The 18,978-nt window shown below is 53.9% G+C and overlaps 1 protein-coding gene across 4 annotated transcripts in view; it reads right to left on the reverse strand.

Moving 5' to 3' along the window:
- Positions 1-9,645: 9,645 nt before the first annotated feature.
- The window catches only part of YAP1 (Yes1 associated transcriptional regulator), a gene marked incomplete at its 5' end in the record, with an annotated part of 110,641 nt that continues 101,308 nt past the window's right edge, over positions 9,646-18,978 (reverse strand). For all 4 annotated transcript variants that reach the window (XM_080814942.1, XM_080814940.1, XM_080814941.1 and 1 more), the window contains 3 exons: positions 9,646-13,302; positions 14,544-14,656; positions 17,145-17,275. In XM_080814942.1, the coding sequence (XP_080671068.1) occupies positions 13,064-13,302; positions 14,544-14,656; positions 17,145-17,275 (483 nt within the window). In that variant the 3' untranslated portion in view covers positions 9,646-13,063. The remainder of the gene's footprint in view (positions 13,303-14,543; positions 14,657-17,144; positions 17,276-18,978) is intronic.

Raw genomic sequence — 18,978 nt, forward strand, 5'->3', positions numbered from 1 at the left:
CTTCCTGCCGGACCGCGTCCGAGACGCTCCGTCTGCCGCTCGCGGTGCTTCCCGTCTGGCTTGGGTATTTCGGCGCGCGCTGCCTTTCCCGTTCACCCAGCAACGCTGCCATTTCTCAAAACGTTTTTTGGCATATTTGAGGTCACGACCAAAGCACGCCGCAAACACCCAGAATGTGAAGGCGAGGTGAGCAGGAACGCCCCTCCGAGTTTCTTAAGTTCCCAGTGAGCATTCTTTCAAGATGAGCGGACTAAACTCTTTTCTGAACCAAAAAGGAACACGACGGGCCTCATCTCACCATTGCCACCACGTGGTGCGTCTGCAACGAACTCCAGGTCGGGGTGATGTGTGGCGTGGACAGCTCCTGCCGGAAGGGATCCTCCGAAGCCGGCTCTGATGGGACAGGGCCGGCCAAAGCGTACAGTTCCATTCCTGGGTCTCCACAGCTCGTTAACATAGTTGGCTAAATGGTGGAACACCTTCCTGAAAACCACGATATTTTCGGACACCACATTTGGAACTAAAGCACTAGGCTTCCCCAACGGAGACAGCGCGTCTGAGAGAGCCCCTCGGTGCTGGGTATTGGCCTTGGCAACATCTCAGACCCATGTGGCACCCTCGCCGGCGCTCACACGGGCTTGCAGAGCCCCACATTCCCTGCAGCACCTGTGGTTACGCCCCCCTGCTTCTCTCCGCCAAGGTCCCACTGCCTCTGCCTTCCCCTAGAGACAGCAGGTGAAAGCAGGAGCTATTCTCTGCTAAAATCTGACCCGGCCTCGCAGCATTTCACACGCCCGCTGAAGGCAAACGTCACTCCTGGGGCCATCTCACGTCACTTTCGAGCCCTGTGTCTTGCCTGATCCTTTTCAGTGACTTAGCTCTCCTCCAGTTTTTGCACAAAGCTTGATAAAATCTCTAAGAGAAACTTTATATCATCTACAAATAGGACCATGCTCTAAAAACACTTGGGATAGAGGTGATCGTCTGAAGGATGACCCTTGAACAACGTGGGGGCCGGGGGGCGGGCACCAACTCTCGCACAGTTGGAAATCCGTGTCTGCCTTTGGACCCCCCCCCCCACATTGAACTATGAATAGCCCGCTGCCAGCCAGAAGCCTTGCCAATAATATAAAGTGTCAATTAACACGTATTTTGTGTGTTCCATGTACTGGATATGGCATCCTTAGGATAAAGTCTGCTCGAGAAAAGAAAATGTGACTAAGAATGATGAGAGAAAAATCCGTGTTCAGTCAAAACAACGTGCACATGGGGACTCACAGTTCAAACTGTTCAAGGGTCAACCGTGCTGTTAAACACCTAACCACCACAGGAGCGGGAGGAAGGCCACTGAGAGAGGAAAGACTGCGCAGCACGCCCTAGGGAATCGAAAGGCTGTGTCCAGAAAGAGAGCAGAGCAGGTGAGCAGACCTGCCTTCGGACGGACTTCTGGTCCCCCCCGCCCACTGCAGGCGTGATCTACAAGGGGCGAGCGGTCAGGCCTGCGGGAAGTGCAGAGAACGCAGGACTCCAGACTGGACTCTGAGCCTCAACGGCAAGACACAGGTGTTCCCTGTCCGAGTGCACAGTGACTTACTGTGGGTCCCAGGAGCTGTGCCACTATGCCTTGCCAACACTGGGCAGAAAGTTCTAGATTAAACAGAGGGGATCTCTACGAATAGCCTAACGGGATCAAAGGAACCGTTGGAGATTATTTCCTTTCTTTCTCCTGATGGGCTTTGCTCTGGCTCTTTCTCTCATACCATCAGGCTCTGTGTGGTGTCCAGAGGCTCAGCGGTAGAAACGCACTGTCACTTAGGGACTTCCCACGTGGTTGGGGCTGCCACACACAGATCCAGCTTCCGGTGCAGAGACAGGACCGTGGTCGGTTCTCCTACAACAGAACAGAGCAAAACAAACTCAGGGAGGCTTCGTGTATTGTACCAACAAATACCAAGAGTAAAAGTTTCTTTAAGGAGTCTGTTTTTATTATTTTATTTTGTAACTATTTGCTATTTTTCAAACATTTTAACATGTAAGAAATAATCAAAGTTTTGAATTAATCTGTATAAAATCTAATACTCGAAAATGGGATAGGTCCAGGATACCAGGGAAGCACAAAGATGGAATGGAATATACTCATTTGGTTTTAGGATCTTCGTGTTCCCTACTGTTCTACTTAGGGGAAATAGGGAAAGATGAGCACAAGTACACTCTAAACCATAAAATGGAGACTTTAAAATGCCCTTTAAAATTTTTTTTTAAAGATTTTATTTATTTATTTGGGAGCGAGAACGAGTGGGAGGAATGACAGAGGGAGAAGGAGAAGCAGACACTTATTGAACAGGGAACAAATCTGGGGACCCTGCGATCAAGACCTGAGCCGAAGGCAGACGTTTAACGACTGAGCCACCCAGGCGCCCCTGAAATGCCCCTTGTTCTTAGTGTTGAGGGCTTTGGTAGAGAAGTCTCTTTGGAAATGCCAGCTGATCTCGGGAGCTGAGCTGGACAATCGCTGTTCCTCTGGCTTCCTGATTCTGCAGACGGCGGCGCCCACCGCAGCAGTGGACCGACCGCTGGACACGAGCTTTCCTCAGTTCCTCTGGTCTGGAGGGGAGGCGCAAAACCCACGTCTTCCCCAGAACATGTCCTCTCCAGGACTCTGGGTTGGAACCTAAGACAGAGAGGCAGGGACCATATGACTGTGCTCTGACACAGGGTGGGGGCTCCCAGGACTACCTCCCGGGGACAGCCGTGACTGACCTTCTGTGTCCTTGTCCTCGGTGATGTGGGGGGTGCAAGGGGCAGGTGACTCCTTCGGCCGCATGGGTTTGGGCATAATTCCCAGAGCATCTGCAGCCTCTGTCTGAGTCTCTAGTTCCTGCAGAGTCTGTGATCCCCTCCATAAACACGTATTTTTCATCTACATTCTGTGTAAAATAGCTTTGTTTGCTTCTGTTGCTTATAACAAGACCCTGGACTCCTCTAGAAAGCAAGGACAGGCACAACCACAGGCAGCCGCTTCTTAGGAAACAAGGAGACTCTGGGATTCATCGTTCGGACGCTGGCCACCGCCGTGAGCTTCCGTCCAGCGTGAATGGACGACGCTGTGAGCGCCTGAGCCGCACGGAGGGCAGCTGTGCAGCAGAAAACATCTCGAGTGCTCATTAGCGGCCTCACCATGGGGAAGCACGTGGGGACGGACACTGAACGCGGGAGCCAAGGGGAAGAGGGCTGGTGACGGCTCGAGTGCCCAGCTGCTGGCCACGGACCAGCAGAGAACAGAGACCCTCTATGCCTGGGACCGACTGGACGTGTGGGCTAAGGTGCCTGAAGCCACACTCAAAGTCGGATCACACTCGTTGCCAAATTCGTGATGAATTAGCCCAGATTCCCTGGTTCTAAAAAGTCAAAGTCAGAACTCTGGGAATGCAGGTTGTTAAAGGGCAGGAGGCGTAGTAAGTGCCCATGGGCCCCTACAGCTCCTGACCCAGTCACCCACCTGCCCCGTGAACTTGCACAAAGCAAGCTACGCCTGCTGAGCACAAGTCAGAGGGCGAGCGGGTTCGAGGGCCGCGCGCCTGCACGGACATGCCACCGTGTGTCCGAGTCACCCCTGGGGAGGCTGTGGGCCCGCCCGGCCTTCCGGAGTGTGAGCACCTTGCTGCACTGTATGTACACAGTTGAAGGAGTGTTGGATTGTCATTTTGGCTCTCTGTGATTCTTGCTGTGTGGTTCAGGAATACATTCATGAGCGTCAACAGTCAGGCTCTGCCGCGTGCCAGCTGGACGGCTCGCAGCCAAGTGTCCTGGAGGCCCTGGGTCCTGTTCTCTCCAGAGATCCTTTGGAAACCTGGCCACACCCAGTCTTACCCCAGCTTGTCGCCCCCTGCGACCTCTTGTCGCCGACTCCCCTGTCATGACACAGTGGGCCTCACCCCCGGCCACCCTGCCCAGCCAAGCAGCCGGTGTCCCACGGAGCCCCCCCAACCCCTGCAGCCGAGGGCTCGAGGGAGTGGTCTTTGAAACCAGGGGTCATGGGCCTCTGAGCCCGAAGGATCCGCACTCTGCTCCGCCAGAGACCATCTCCTGGTTCCCCAGTGCCCAGCCTTGCCACCAAGCCCTCGGAGAGTCTGCCTCTGGCTGTGGGCGGGTTTGATTGGTTTGGTTTTAAGAAAAAAGGACTATGTGATGTTTGACGCAGCCAGGTCCTGGTCCTGCTCGGGGGATGTGGCCGGGCAGCTCCTGGGGTCGGCCGCGTGGGTGCCCCTGGCATGCTGCAGCAAACCCTCGGGGCCTTCTGGTCCATCGGCAGAGCCAACCGCACAAACCAGGTTGGTTCCTGCGGGGTGGGATCAGGGCCTGCCAGCCTCCCCATGACTCAGGTTACTGGCAACGCAAGTGTGGGTAGGACCCGGGGTTTTCCTTGGAACCAGGCACAGGAATGTGAGCGTGGGATCTGACCTGCACTTACAAATCGCGGAGGGGCAGCCCGTTGGGGCAATCCAGGGTGCCGCGGGGACCTGTCGCTTCTTCGGGTGGTTTTGCTCTGGACTGGTCCTGACATCCGTGGTCTCATGGGTGTCGCGGGAGAGTCCGTGGTCTCCAGGGTGTCACGGCAGAGCTGCCCCTCGGGTCCGTGGAGCCCGCTGGCCCGTCCTGCCACCGCCACACCCAGTTACGCTGCAAGTAACCAGATGTCTCGGGGAGGCGTCCCCCAAACCTGCGCCTGCTCCTGCCGCAGCCCCAATCCCTCCCCATCTCAGACGCCAGGGGTTTCCCAGCCGGCCCCTGGGGCCACCTGCCACCCGCCCCTACCCATGTCTGCATGGCCTTCCATGGCTTTCAGGATGGAGCTGTGCCATCGGTGGCCTGCGTGGCCCCTGCCCCCGTCCCGGTCCTGGCCTGTATGTCCTGGGAAAGGCCCCCTCGTGCCCCCAGACTCTCAGGGCACCAGCAGCGACCACAGTCTGGGGACCACACCGTCTTCTAGGTTGGGTTCGCCGGCCGGCAGGCTCCGCAAGGTGGGGAGGGCAGCGGACCTGTCCCTGCTGTGACCCCGTGCCCGTCGCCACGTGCCCCGCGGGTGCCATCCACATGGACCGAGAGCAGACGTCACTTTTACACAGTGGGCTTGCTCTCAGTCTATGACCTCCTTCAGCCTCCCTGTGATACAACTCGGCCTCCGCATGCAGCATCAGAGGGACCCTGCAGGGGTGAAGCTAGCTGGGCACCCACCAGCACTGCCCCCTGGGGTCCTGCTTCCCCCGTGGCCTCTTGACCACCCGCCTACACCTCCCACCACCTCTGGCCTGCACAGTACCAGGGGCCATGGGGGCCATTGGAGGATGCGGGCAAGAGTGGCCTGTGTGTCTGTGAGGTCCGCCCCCAGCCATGCAGACCTGCCTGCCCTCGGTGCCCCGGGAGGTGCCGTGCCCTGCGCCCAGTCCAGGCCCTCAGCTCTTGGGGGACCTGCAAAGGCCCCTATCGCTCACTGGGCACACCACTCCCAACCGGGACGGGAGCCCCGAGCAGCCCAAGGGGGTACGAGGTCTGTGTGGGGCCGAAGGGGAACCACCTCTAGGCCACTGGGACCTGTAAAACCCAGGCCTCGGGGCTGCTGGCCGGACAGCCTGCGCAACTGTGGCCAGTGCCCGGCACAGAGCGGGCGCCCAGCAACAGGGACCAAGTGTGTGTGCGCCCGCGGCGCTGGAGCCCGGCACGGAAAGGACCCGGGCGCACGTGGAGCGGGTCTGTCCGGCGCGCAGCCCGGCCACCCCCATTCTCTTCCCAGCGGAGGCCTTGGCTTCGTTGCCGTCGTCTCCAGGCCACGTCAGCGCCACTACCACCCGTCCCCACCGTCTCCCCTCCTGCTCCTCAGCCCCGTGAGGAAGGTGCCCAGACCCTGGTGGGGTGCGGGTGGGGGTGCGTGAGCCGAGGAGCCCCTGACAGCGTGTGTGCTGAACCAACCACACCAGCTTCTGAAGAGAGGGCAGGAGACCCAACGCCTGGGGTTTGGAGAGCTCAGTGCCACGGGCAGCAGGGAGGCCAGGGTGGCAGAAAGATGGCCGGGGCCTCAGGGCGTCTCACTGGCCTCAGACAAACATTCCCTGGGGCTGGGCTATGGCTCAGCTTCTAGTCACCTCATTGCCACCCTGCCGGCTCTGGACCTGAGTTTGACGCTCACGGTATGAATGGTGAGAACACCTCCAATTTAAAGGATGTGGTACCATCGAGTGGGCTCGTATGTAGACATGTTTTGATAAATTGTGGAGCCGTAACATATTGCTGTTGAGAACAGCTTACTTGTTGGGGCACCTGGGTGGCTCCCTCGGTAAAGCATCTGCCTTCGGCTGAGGTCCCTATCCAGGGGTCAGGGTCCGTGCCCAGCTCTTTGCTCACTGGGGAGCCTGCTGCTCCCTCTGCCCCTCCCCCACCGATCGCTTGTGTGCTAATAACTAACAAATAACATCTTCACAAAAGCACAGCACACTTGTAGAAGAATGGGGGGGGGCGCTCGGTGTGTAGACTGAGGTCAGTAACGGAGGGCTTCACGGATCTACACTGCCAGGCGGACTTACTCAGATCGCTGCGGCTCTGAATGAACCAGTCATGTGTCTCCGCATAAGGGCATACGGAGAAGGATCGTGGTTCAAAAACAACACTGCTTCCAAGGAATGTCGGTTTACGTTATTCTGAGAGTATCTGGTTTTGGTCTCCATAGCCAGTGTTGGGCGACTGTGTGGACTGTAGTATTTTCACTTCACTCTTGATGGAAAAACTCTGTTTTCAGGTCCTACGTAAGTGATGGCAGTAAAAACTGGACTCATTTGCTTTTGAAAGTTGCCACATGTAGCAGAACGCAACAATGAAACCACTGGAAATGTTCAGGCCTTGAGAGTTCTGCTTTAATGACTTTGGAGGACTGGACCGGAGATTGGCCAATAGTTAGTTTTTAGTCCGAACGCGTGTTCAATTTCCTAAGCAATATTCCCGATTCGGCCCGGGCCTGCCAATCTGTTCCCGACCAGGGAGGTGTCTTTCCAGGGGAGTTCTGGGCGGGCTCCCACTCACAAGCCCTATGGGGCATCAGCAGAATTCTGACGGCACCCCACACGGGCTCAGGCTGTTCTGCAAACCCCACTGCAGAATTCCACAGAAATTCCTTCGGCTCAGAATGCAGAAAGAGCTACACTGCCGCTCATGGTTTGGATTATCACAGACAACCGGATCTAAAGGGCCCATTCTCCTCCGCACAATGCCGCTGCGATCATTTTACGAGGCCTGTGACTTTCCAGAGCTCAGGAAACAGTGGACAAACGGCCTCTTTGGAATCTGCATGTGTATGTCTGCAGGGTGTGGGTTCAAGCTCCTCAGGGAGCAAGACGTTGTATCTTTCATAAAAATCAAAGGTTTCGGTTCATGGCCACCTAGTGATCCGAGTCCTGTGCGGACGTGATACTCTGACTTGACCCCAGCCCAGCCAAGAGGCCCGCGTGGAGCCCCGGCTGCCCGCCCGGCGCCGGTCCTCAGGACAGAGGGCTGCTTGCTGGACCGGCACAGACGGCAGCCTTCGGAGGGACGGTGGCCCACGGGGAACATCACATGCAGCAGGACAGTTCTGTGAGGTCCCAGGAACTCATTTCACTCTAGAAGACACTTGGAGACATCCGTGGGGGGAGAGCACAAGGGAGGGGTATCCTGTCCCTGAGACGCTGGTCTGCAGCCTGGTCAGGCGTGTCCTCCAGTTCAAGTCCTGTTCTGTTTCTTGAAGGGGCCCCTTTACTAAGAACCAAGCCCTGTCCACTCACTCACTCAGAGTATGAACTATCATCAAGTTCACAAAGTCACAGTAACTGGTTTTTAATCGTTGCCCCCTTTTTGGCAAAACCATTCCAAGCACCAGATTAGCTGTTTAGGAATTTTGCAAAGTTGGCTCTTTGCTCCGTTAGCTCCAAATATCGCTTCGAGTAGCACCGATACCGATTTCTTTCCTTTTTTTTTCTTTTGGTTTTCTCGTTGCTGTTTTTTACACTTCTGACAGGGTCCTAGTAGCTTGGATGTCAGGTCTCCTGGGTCAGAAGTTCATTTTCTGTTAAAATACGGATCTTCCCAGTCCCATCTTGCTTTCGCTCACGCCTCAATCCGGCACCTGTCTCTCTAGTGACAGGATGAAACCTGCCACCTCAAGGCCGTACGTACATTTAGAACCAATTTTAGACACAGGTTTTTTTATATCCAGATAATACAGCAAAAACATTGCATGTGTGATTTGGAAAAACGACAGTACCAGATGTCACGGGATTGGTTTCTAAGCCAGCAATCAGACTTTGCATCAAAGAAGACGGTTCGTCAAGTTTCTTGTGATTAGTGACACAGAGCAACTCCACACCGACAGCCTGAAGTGGGACAGGGACCACGCGGCAGGTGTCCTGCCGGAGCGGAGGCCGGAGCCCCGGGGCACACACGCTTACCCAGAAGCCAGATCCTCACCAGAAGCGAACACGATGCTAACACAATCTGTAGCTGCCAGGACCAGGGCAGCCGGTTGCGTGCACACAACCCAAGCCAACGTGATGGGGTGGCGTGGGGTGGGGTGGGGGGGCCGGGAGGCTCTTGTTTTGCAGTGCCGGCGAGGGGAGGGCAGAGAGGCGGGAGGTGGAACTCACGGTCTACTGGCCGCTACCCCCGTCACCCCAAGGCTTCACTAGTTACTATGCTTTCTCTGTCTCTGGAAAACCATTTTTCTGTTTACCCCAGCTGAGCAATTCCTTTACTCACTTACGGAGCTACTTTACTATAGTTTGGGTCTTTAAAACAAACAAACAAACAAACAGTAAGAGGACTAACACTTGCCAAACGTTCAGAACGTGCAACCTCGCTCTCTCAAGGGGGTACGTGCCCCGCGTCCAAACTGACTGCCTTCCGTGTGGACTCTGCAGACCCACACTGGCCAGACCAGTTATTTGCAGGGTGTAGAGGTCTGACCCCGGGGTCAGGAGGAGGGTCCCACCACCCCACGGGAAGCTGACTGCCCGTGGACATGGGCTGTGGTCCTGAGCCAAATGGCTCCACTGCGGTTCGGACAAGGATGCGAGACAGATGTTCCTCTACTGTGAGGATGGTACACGTAACGAGACAGGACGTTCAGATCTCCCTCGATGGAGCTGATATGCATCAAGGATTGGAGATACTGTACAAGCAAAGACAGTCAAATCTACTTCTTACTCAGAGTTCAGGACCCACCACCTAAATCTGTTAACTATTTTCACCAACCTAAGTGCTCTATTTTGGGGACCATGAGAAAGTGCTCCGGAGAGATGGAACCGCAGGCTGTTCTGAAAGACGGGGGCGTCCCTCTCAGTTTCTCCATGGGTGACCTGTCTTCTGCAGACACACCGTCACACACCACCGTCAGTGTGGACGGTCTGCCCAGGGGGTGGGGGGGGGGGGCACAGAACATCAGGTTTGAAGAAGGGCCTCCGTATTTCCAAAGTCCCCAGTGCCAGACCAACCTTTGCCTCAAACCTGCAGACCAGTTATGACCACACCCACCCTTCGTTTCCTTCTCATGATGCACTTGTTCCACTGGAGGACCATGAAGCAGCCAAAAAATTCTAAACATATTAGTCGTTAAAAACAACAAAGAAGAGTTTAAAGAAAGAATATATTTGAGCCACATAAACAAACAAAAAGGTATTACATAAGAAAAAATAATGTAACAATTTATGTAAGTACCTAACATACGAGCATGCTCTTACATCTAAAACAAAAAATAAAAAGGTGATATGGGTACTATATATATATATTTGACAAGTGTGCATTAAAGAGTTCTCTAATATAAAACATTTAAATTGTGGAGAATACTTTTCATGATACAGAAAACAACTGTTAAAATAGGCACACCCAACAATTCTTATAAAAATACGCTTGCCGACAATAAAATTCATCTGAGCACTCCTGTCTTAGATATCCAAAACCTACGAAGCTGTCAACCACTGGGTACCACCTCCCACTTTTGCACCATGGGTTTCAGCACTGACTGGTATGAATTATGAGCTAGCATTAATTAGGGTTATTTTTTAATGTTTCTGCCAGTTTCCCTTAGAATGCATCTATTTACTGTGAATACTTAAAATAACAATAATGTCTGTTCATAAAAGTCACTTCCTTAATGTTCTTTCTTCCTTTTCTAAACAAGGCACTGACTGTGTTTAGCAACAGCTACGACCTCAGGCAGCGCTTGGGAGAATCTGAAAGTCCCTACCAGTGCGCCCCACCAATGTCAGTACATCTAAGAAGCCCTAACTGAAAAGAACACAAGATGTAAAAAGCTGATAAACTGAAAGGTTATAAAACTGGTTTATTGTAAAAGCAATTCAAGAATACCCAGTTAAAATCTTACCCCAATGCTACCCAGTACAACCAAGAAGCAGTTACACACGTTAACATTAGGAACAAGGACACAGAACAAGACAGACCACATCCAGGCTGTGATTCAAATCAGAAAGAGGAAGGACTGCTCCGTGCCCTTCAGGTGAGTGGAGGGTGCGGTCCGGGTCCCCAGCACCTCAAGGACGCTGCGGGGTGACTGGGCAAGCCAGGGTCCGGGGGACAGGAAGAACCCTGGGTCCCCGCTCCGTGGGCACACTCAAGTGACGGAACTCAGAGGAACAACGGCCTTCGGTGACAGCGAGATGCAAGCCAAGTCTTTACAGGGAAAAAGTGGAGCTTATCAAGTTCTCTATCAAGGTCCCACAAGTCCTCGCAACCCCTCCCACGTCCCCAGCCGCCCGAGCCTACAGCTACTCTGCTGAGGCTGAAGACACGACCTCAGCCGGCGGCTTCCTGGCCCACGGCAGGTACCCCCTCCACGCAGCTCCCACCTCTGTACGAGGAAACCAACACCCGCTACACTCACTTATGCATTCTGGGTACAATTTCATTATTGCTCTTAAAAAAAAAAAAAGTCAAGGAATCTCCACAGTGGCCATTTCCCCTCAGAGTTAATTCAAGATTTACTCTTTCTGCTACTTTCCTAACAAAAAGTCTTAGAGTCAATAGTAACGAATGATCGATCTATGAGTCATTATATACAACACAGTCATCTCATTTTTGAGCACTGGAAGTACTTAATATAAAACTTCTCACTCCCAACTTTTGTAGTCCTCTCCACCAAAGGGCCAAAATACTTAGATTTTTGTAATTAAAAAAAAAAAAAAAATTCTGCCCAAGCTGAGGCTTTTCATAGCAGTTTTAGCCAAGAAAAAAGATTTTCTTAAAATCTCTATAAACCCTTGAAAATAAGGGCTTATTCCAGAAATACTGAAAGACCCTCAATCGCAGAGGTGCCAGCTGGTACCACTATGACTCACGGCCAACTATTCCCTTCATAGCTTATACTGAAGAGTTGATTCCTGCTCATATTGTTCCTTTAAAAAATACTCTTTGGAAACCATTATTATTCCTCCTGTAGACATACTCTAGTTATATCTCTTCCTGTAAAAATAAAAGTATAATCATGATTATCTCTATTTCTTTGCTAAATTCAACTACCGATATACATTTATTAATCTGATCACCTTACCAGCTAACTCACCACCTTGGCAGGATCCTATATGCTGTCCAGGGTCAATTCTCACCATGTAGAAGTAGGAGCACGTCTTTTTTAAGTAAGAACAATCTTGTAGGCAATATTTTCATGCAGTCTTCAATACGTTTGTTACAAGCGAGAACTGAGAGACTAGAACTGACTCCAAAACTAGGGCAAAGGTAAATTTCCAGAGCTAAAGAAAGGTAAACCACATGTAAAGCTTACTTCTGTCATGTACATTATGAACTTCCTTAGTGATTTCCCATCAAGGCTCAAAATTAGTCCAAGGGAGTGTGAAGGGGAAAATACAGCCTTATCTTGTTTGCTTCTTTCAACAAATTCATTAGACAACGCTGCGTGCCCAGCGAGCACACAGTCCTCTAGACGCTCTCCGTGACAACAGCCCTTTCTAGAACACTAAACTACCTCTAATGTCCGCACTCTGCCCCGACACATTTAACCACCAGTGCGGTACGACCACTACTCACATATTCTAAACGCACACATTCAAAACTACCGTGTTAAAATAACCTGGAAAGTAGGGAAACCTTAAAAAAAAAAGATACATTCTGCTATCACACTATCATAAACATTATAAGTGTGTGTGTGGGTATATATAGAGCAGATAATCAAGATTTAAATAAGATGGTAAAAAATCAGGAAATGTAGATTTTAATAGTCGCCCCCAGCTACAACTACAGAGTCGCTACTATGATAATTTGTCTAGATTCTGGAAAAAAAACAAAAACTAAAACAGAAAACAAAACCAAAAGACACAGCCCAACCAATCAAAACAAAAACAAACCCAGAATAAAACCCAGCAAAACCTATACTAGAGTATGTGGCAATAATTAATACATTTCTACAGAAACTGTCTTATGCCTTATAAGCTCCTAAAATAAAATCAAGGTCACGACGTGACTAATGACAGCGCGAGGAGGGAACCCACTGAAAGTGAAGCGGCCTCCAGCCTGGGTTTCAGCTCATCGAATCAGCACGAAGCACTGAGCGGTGCTGCAACCGCTCTGGCTTGACTGACCGGTAAGTCATGTTTTCCCACCGGCCAAAGGCCACTGGACAGATAACCGCCCGCACAAATGAAATGCTGTGACGTGACGCATCTGACTCCCAAGTCTGCGTGTTTGCTCGACACGACGGGCGAACACCTAACTGGGCGAAAGGAAAGGCATCCGTCACCCAAACAGGCTCACTGCCCCCAGCCCCCAAACGAACAGTAGTTATAATAGCAAAAGAAACCAAAAACGTGTTTTTTGATTCTTTAGAGCCAACTATGAAAGAGGTCAGCAATATATCAACAGCAGCAACGGACAAGAAGAGCGAAACAACGGATCGAAGAATCCTGCTGGACGTCTATTCCTCTTCTCCGGCGTGAGCCCGGAGACCGCGACTGGCTTACTGGGGAACCTCTCCTTGGATCCTTCACAGACGTGGCATTCGGTCTGCCTGTGGGCTCTACAACCACGTGAGAAAGCTCTCCTTATCGAGCTTGGTGGCGGCGAGCACGGACTCCATGTCGCTGAGGATGTCAGAGCTCAGGGCTTCCTGCAGGCTGGGCATCAACTCCTCCCCTTCCACGCTCATCCCGTCGCCCTCCAGCGTGCCAAGGTCCACGTTTGTCCCCGGAAGGGCTTCTAGGTAGTCTGGGAAACGGCTCTGCTGGGGGGGCACGGTGCTTTGGTTGATAGTGTCGCCTGGTGGGGACAGAGAAAAGACAGTAAGGTCCCTTCCGAAAGCTACCATCAGAGCTCTATTGTGAGAGCATTCGGAAATCAGAGAAAGAGAAAAGCTCTCCCCACTGACCTCCTGAGGCAACGCCCAGAGTTTCCTTCAGGCTGAACAACTTGCAGAAGACACAATAATGCCAAGGTAACTTTTGCTTCAACATTTATTCAGATCCTGAAGCTACGGCACAAGGTGCTTATTACTAGATACTCGGCACTAAAGGGGCTTGTGAAAGAAATGAACGTCCCGCGACACTTTCCTTCCAGCAAGGACACTGCCCAAGAGCACCACTGCAGAGCCCCCCCCACCCCCCGCCACTGCGCGGAGACTGAATACCAGCAGGGCTGCACACCCTCTTCCCTTGACACCACCCTGGGGACCACTAACGTCAAGACTCCGGATGAGAGCTGCATCCCAGCCGCAGAACAAGCCTCCCTGAGGTCTGGGACTAGACGCGCTCACCAGCCCTCCTCCCAGAGTCCCCCGAGCACCTGACGGGACACACTTCTGAACATGACAGCACCACACTCCTTTAAGCTTCAACCGACAAACCTGTGAGAGCCACAGCGGTTCAGAGAACAGAGCAGTGGGGGGACAGGAGCAAAGACAGCGTGTGGGGAAGAGCCAGGTGTGCAGGGGCACCTGCGGGGCGGGAAGATCTAGGGGAGCAAAGAGGAGGGGCTGCCGAGCACTCGAGCAAGCAGCGAAGCCAAGAGCCGGAGGGGCACGAGCAGAGACGACGCGGCCGGCGCTCCGAGAAGCTGTGGGCCAGAGAGCTGGCCAGCCAGGGCTCAGCGGGCGAGCCCCAAGGAGCCCGCTCCGAGTCCCCTGCCCTCCTGAGCCCCCAACACCCACACTGGGCCAGAAACCTCAGGGGAGAGGGCCGCGGACACCGAACCTACACAGGTCCGTGACCACAAACGTGCGCGAGGGCCCTCCACCCCCTGCAAGCCAGCCCAGGGTCCTAAGTGCTGCGGGAAGTCGCACTGTCAGTGCTGTTCGAAGGGAGCGGCACTGTCCACGTTTAACATCTGGGAAAACACTTTCACTGCGAACTACATATATAGAAACAAAGCAGCCTCGATCAGAATGAACTTTATGGGGTCGTGACGGGTTTTCTTCCCGACAAGCTGGGCTCCTGGACGTGGTGACCACGGCTGTGTCACTGAAGGCGGCCCACCGAGACCGGCGGAGGACCCCCACCGCCCACCTGTGTCCATCTCGTCAACGCTGTTCAGGAAGTCGTCCGGGGTCCGAGGCACGCTGTAGCTGCTCATACTCAGCCCGCTGTCCGTGCTCTCCTCCCTCGAGTGGTAGGTGCCACTGCAAAACAGGAGGGTCCAAGACCAGCATTTTCTAGGGTTCCAAGGTCACGGTGGACACGGTGCACACCACAAGCACCCACCCGCCTTGGCCGGGACTCAGACCTGTCCCTTGGCAGGGAGAGGAGGGCAGCCTGAAGGGGCCCTGATCTCCCCTCCGGTGCCGGCTCTGGTGGCAAGAGAAGAAAAACGACAGGCTGGCGGCTTTCCCAGTGGACAGAAAATTCTCTGTGTGGGCGTTCTCTCTGTGGCACTGTTTGAAGCTGGGGGAGCCACAGGGCCCACGCATTTCACGATCTTCATATCCCAGTGGTGCTCCACAGGCCGGGGGCCGGCGGGGTGGGGGAGCATCGGCAGAGTTCAAGCCAAGGAACAATCAACTCCAATCAAAGAACCAGAAGTCCCAAGGGCGCCCAGGGGGCTCAGTGGGTCGAAGCCTTTGCCTTCGGCTCAGGTCATGATCCCAGGGTCCTGGGATCGAGCCCCGCGTCAGGCCCTCTCCTCAGCAGGGAGCCTGCTTCCCTTCATTTCTTTCTCTGCCTGCCTCTCTGCCTACTTGTGATCTCTGTCAAATAAATAAATAAAATCTAAAAAAAAAAAAAAAAAAAAAAGAACCAAAAGTCGGGCCCTAAGGGAGAAGTCCCCTGGGGTGCTTGGGTGGCTCAGTCAGTTAAGCGGCAGGTCGTGATCTCGGGGTCCTGAGATCGAGCCCTGTGATGGGTTCCGTGCTCCATGGGGAGCCTGCTTGACCTTCTCTCCCTCTGTCCCAACTCGAAAGGGAAAAGCCCGAAAGAGCTCAGCATGAGAGGAGTCCTACAAGTTCCAGTTAAGGGACAGAGATTTAAAACAACAGGAATGACTACAAGGCACACACTTTCAAGGAAAATAGGAAAATACGAGTGAAGACAGATTTTTAACTTTTGGCTAAACAAAGTCACACCCACATGTGATAAGAATCCTGCCGCACACACACAACACTATCCTGAACCTGGCCCGGGCTGTACACTTCGGGGTTCTGTGAATTCTAGAAAATCTGACAGCCAAGTGTGTGGTCAAGGTGACGGGTATTCTAGACGGTCTCTGACCGTGACGCCAACTTCAACTCTCCTCCAAGCTCGGACACATAAGCAACTGTTTAGCTCACACAAAAGTTTAAAAAAGAAAAAAAAAAAAAAACAGCTAAGTTTCAGAAACAAGCTTTACCAGTTGCTCAAAGTTGAAACCTCAATGGCCCAGACTTCTTCCCTAATGACCTGAGGGAGTGGCTCTGTCCTCCCTCCCCTCACGGTTACAGTGAAACCCCTACATTACTCTCAGGCTTCTGCCAGATTTTGGCAAAGGTCGGAAGCCTCACAATGACCCAGGAAAACATGAATGTGCCCCTAAGGCCACTTGGACACAACAGTGCTGCTTTGGAGGCCTCAGGATGCGGTCTGTCTTCATCCTGCCAGAGCCCCGAGATGGGACAGGGGCCTGATTGCCACTTCCGCCACGCAGCGCAGGGCTTGCCCCGGCCACGGGAGACCCTGGTGTGGAGCTCTGTCCACACCACGGGATGAGCACAGGGGCCACTTCCCTGCTTACTCATCCCACAGACACGTGGGACAGGAACCAGCCCACACTCTGGGGACAGAGGCAACAACTACAAAAACCTGTATTTGGGGGCGCCTGGGTGGCTCAGTGGGTTAAAGCCTCTGCCTTCGGCTCAGGTCATCTCAGGGTCCTGGGATCGAGCCCCGCATCGGGCTCTCTGCTCAGCGGGGAGCCTGCTTCCATTCCTCTCTCTCTCTGCCTACTTGTGGTCTCTGTCAAATAAATAAAATCTTAAAAAAAAACAACAAACAAAACAAACCTAAAAGGACAAAGACAAGAAAGTATTTGCTCCATATTTTAAAAACTGAAACTCCACCAATATTTTACAACCTAAAAGGATGAACGGTCGTCAAACCTTAGTTTTAAGTGTTTTCCAGGAAAGGGCCGTCAGCCCACAGCCTCCAGCCCAGCTCTGCAGGGGACAGCACGACCTCGCTCTGCTCAAACTCGAGGTCTGTGTGAACTCGCTCAAAGGCATCTGCAAGCAAATCCTGCCCGCGGCGGGGGTGTTTCGGAAGGAGGCTCGGCTTTCCGTCTCGTGCCCTTGAGCAACAGCCCTTGAGACGGGGAGGCTGTGGGCTGCTGCCCGGTGGGGAGGGGAGGGGGTGCCCGGACGCTGGCCTCGGGGAGCCCGAGGACGACACTTCCACGGAAGGCACGCACGCGCCCCTTCGGGACTGTGCAGTGGGAACGCACCAGAAGCAGACACGTGACCGTGAACGTATCACGTGTCCTACCCCAGGAGCCCAGAGCTCAGTGGGACTCACCGTTTGCCGAGAAGGTCATTTTCAACATGGGGCGTGGCCCCCATGGCCACCCACGGGTGTGCCCAGCACTGAGGGGGCGCGGGCAACTACGGCCTTTCTCGGACACTGGCCGGGGCAGCTCCCACCCACCTGTTTAGAAAGGGATCCGAGCCACTGGTGGTCATTGTTCTCAGTTCCTGAGACATCCCAGGGGAAGGCACCGGGTTTGGAGTCCCGCCATCCTGCTCCAGTGTTGGTAACTGGCTACGAAGAGCTAATTCCTAGGAGAAACCAACACAAACACAATCAGCCCACCGATGACAAATTCACTGTCCGACGTACAGAAACAAAATGCCGCTGGCAGTGCAAGGGCGCGCGGGGCTCAGGCGTCCAGCACCTGCTCCAAGCTAACATGCTACCTGCCCGCGAAGACCACCGCTTCTCCCGTTCAGTCCCACACATTCGAGGTTTATCGTGAACCATCCCAGATCCTTACGTCCTTACAAAGCCTACACTGCGGGACCTGACTTCACGGTGTTACTCCTCTTACTCCGCAGACCCTCCCAAACCCATCCCATGGGGCAGGATGGCAAGCGTGGTCGTTCAGAGAAGAATGCTTCTTCACACTTTGTTTCTCCTCACCAACGCCCACCTCATCCTGTGCTCCGCACACGCACTCAAAGCCAAGTGGGAGAACCAACACCAGACACTGACCGCGGGCCGCCGGCACACCCACCGCTGCACACGGGCTGCCGCGTGTCCCCAGCGACCTCCGCTGCCTGCAGCTGTGCTCGGAGCCTCCAACGGTCCCCCAGCAGGACTCTACTTGGACTGCCTGGCGAAGCCGGGGCCCGCTACCGCCCCAAAGCCTCCCGAGGGCCTGCCTGCCTGGGCGTCCCAACGGCCCCGGCCTCAGCCACCAGGGCGGCAGGACCTGGAAAAGCTGGGTCCCCTCCTTCCAACCGTCCTGACCCCCTTCCTTGCTCCTCGCTCGCCTCCTCCTGCCCCGTGCTCCCAGACCGCTCCTGCCGGGCCTCTCACCATCCCACGAACCTCCCGTCTGCGGGAGCACAGGCTCCCTCTCCCTTGGCTTTTCTCGTTTGACTTAAATGTGGCTTTTTATTGCTCAGGAAACTGGCGGCTACTCACGGAGGCATGCCCAAGGCACACCCACTAAGGAGACGGCCCAGTTCTGCGCCCTCACCCCAACCCCAGGAGCTCCGCCCCTGTAGAAACCACTGCTTTTTACTCAGGTTTATGCCCGCTGAATACACCGTCCTTTAAGCAGGATTTCTTCATCAGAGGATCGAGACAGAATGCAGAGGGTCCATGAACTTGGGTGATTAAGATTCACCTTCATTCTCAGTAACTTCTTTCTGAAATTCAGCATTCCCTTCAAGCACAAGTACAGACGACCAACAGTTGTATTTGCTCTCCCTCTGACGTTCCATCCGTGGTCAGCATTTTCGTACCCTGTCGTAGTTGCAGTATCTGGAAATACCACTTACGTTCACGACCACTTCAGTATCACAGCAGCTGTCAGACACGCCGGTAGACACTGTCACCTACACGTTAATTACTAGGTGAAGGGTTCACGCAACATGACAGCTCCTCGACCCTCTGGGTCCCAGTGACCTGCACCTCCTCCACCCACCTGAACCCCTGACTGGGCCGGCTGAGACCATGAGGCTTCAGTCTGGACGGAGACCCCTGTGTGCACAGCCCACCACTCTGGCCACCGTGGCGCCAAGCCCACACGACCAGCTGCCTCTGACGGTGCCGCATCCGCACACAGCAACGCTGGCGGCTTCAGCAACACTCTGGCACGGGCTCCACGCTGTCCCCTCCAGGCACCTTGCACACGCCTGTCCCACTTTCTGGGACGCTGTTCTCTCTTGCCCGGTTCTCGCATGAGCACAGTCCCACTCTGCCGGCCCTCTAACCTCAAGGACTCAGTACTTGTCTTCTTTCTCCTCCTGGTCGA

This window comes from Martes martes (genome assembly GCF_963455335.1).
Source record: "Martes martes genome assembly, chromosome: 10".
In the NCBI taxonomy this organism is placed as follows: Eukaryota; Metazoa; Chordata; class Mammalia; order Carnivora; family Mustelidae; genus Martes; species Martes martes.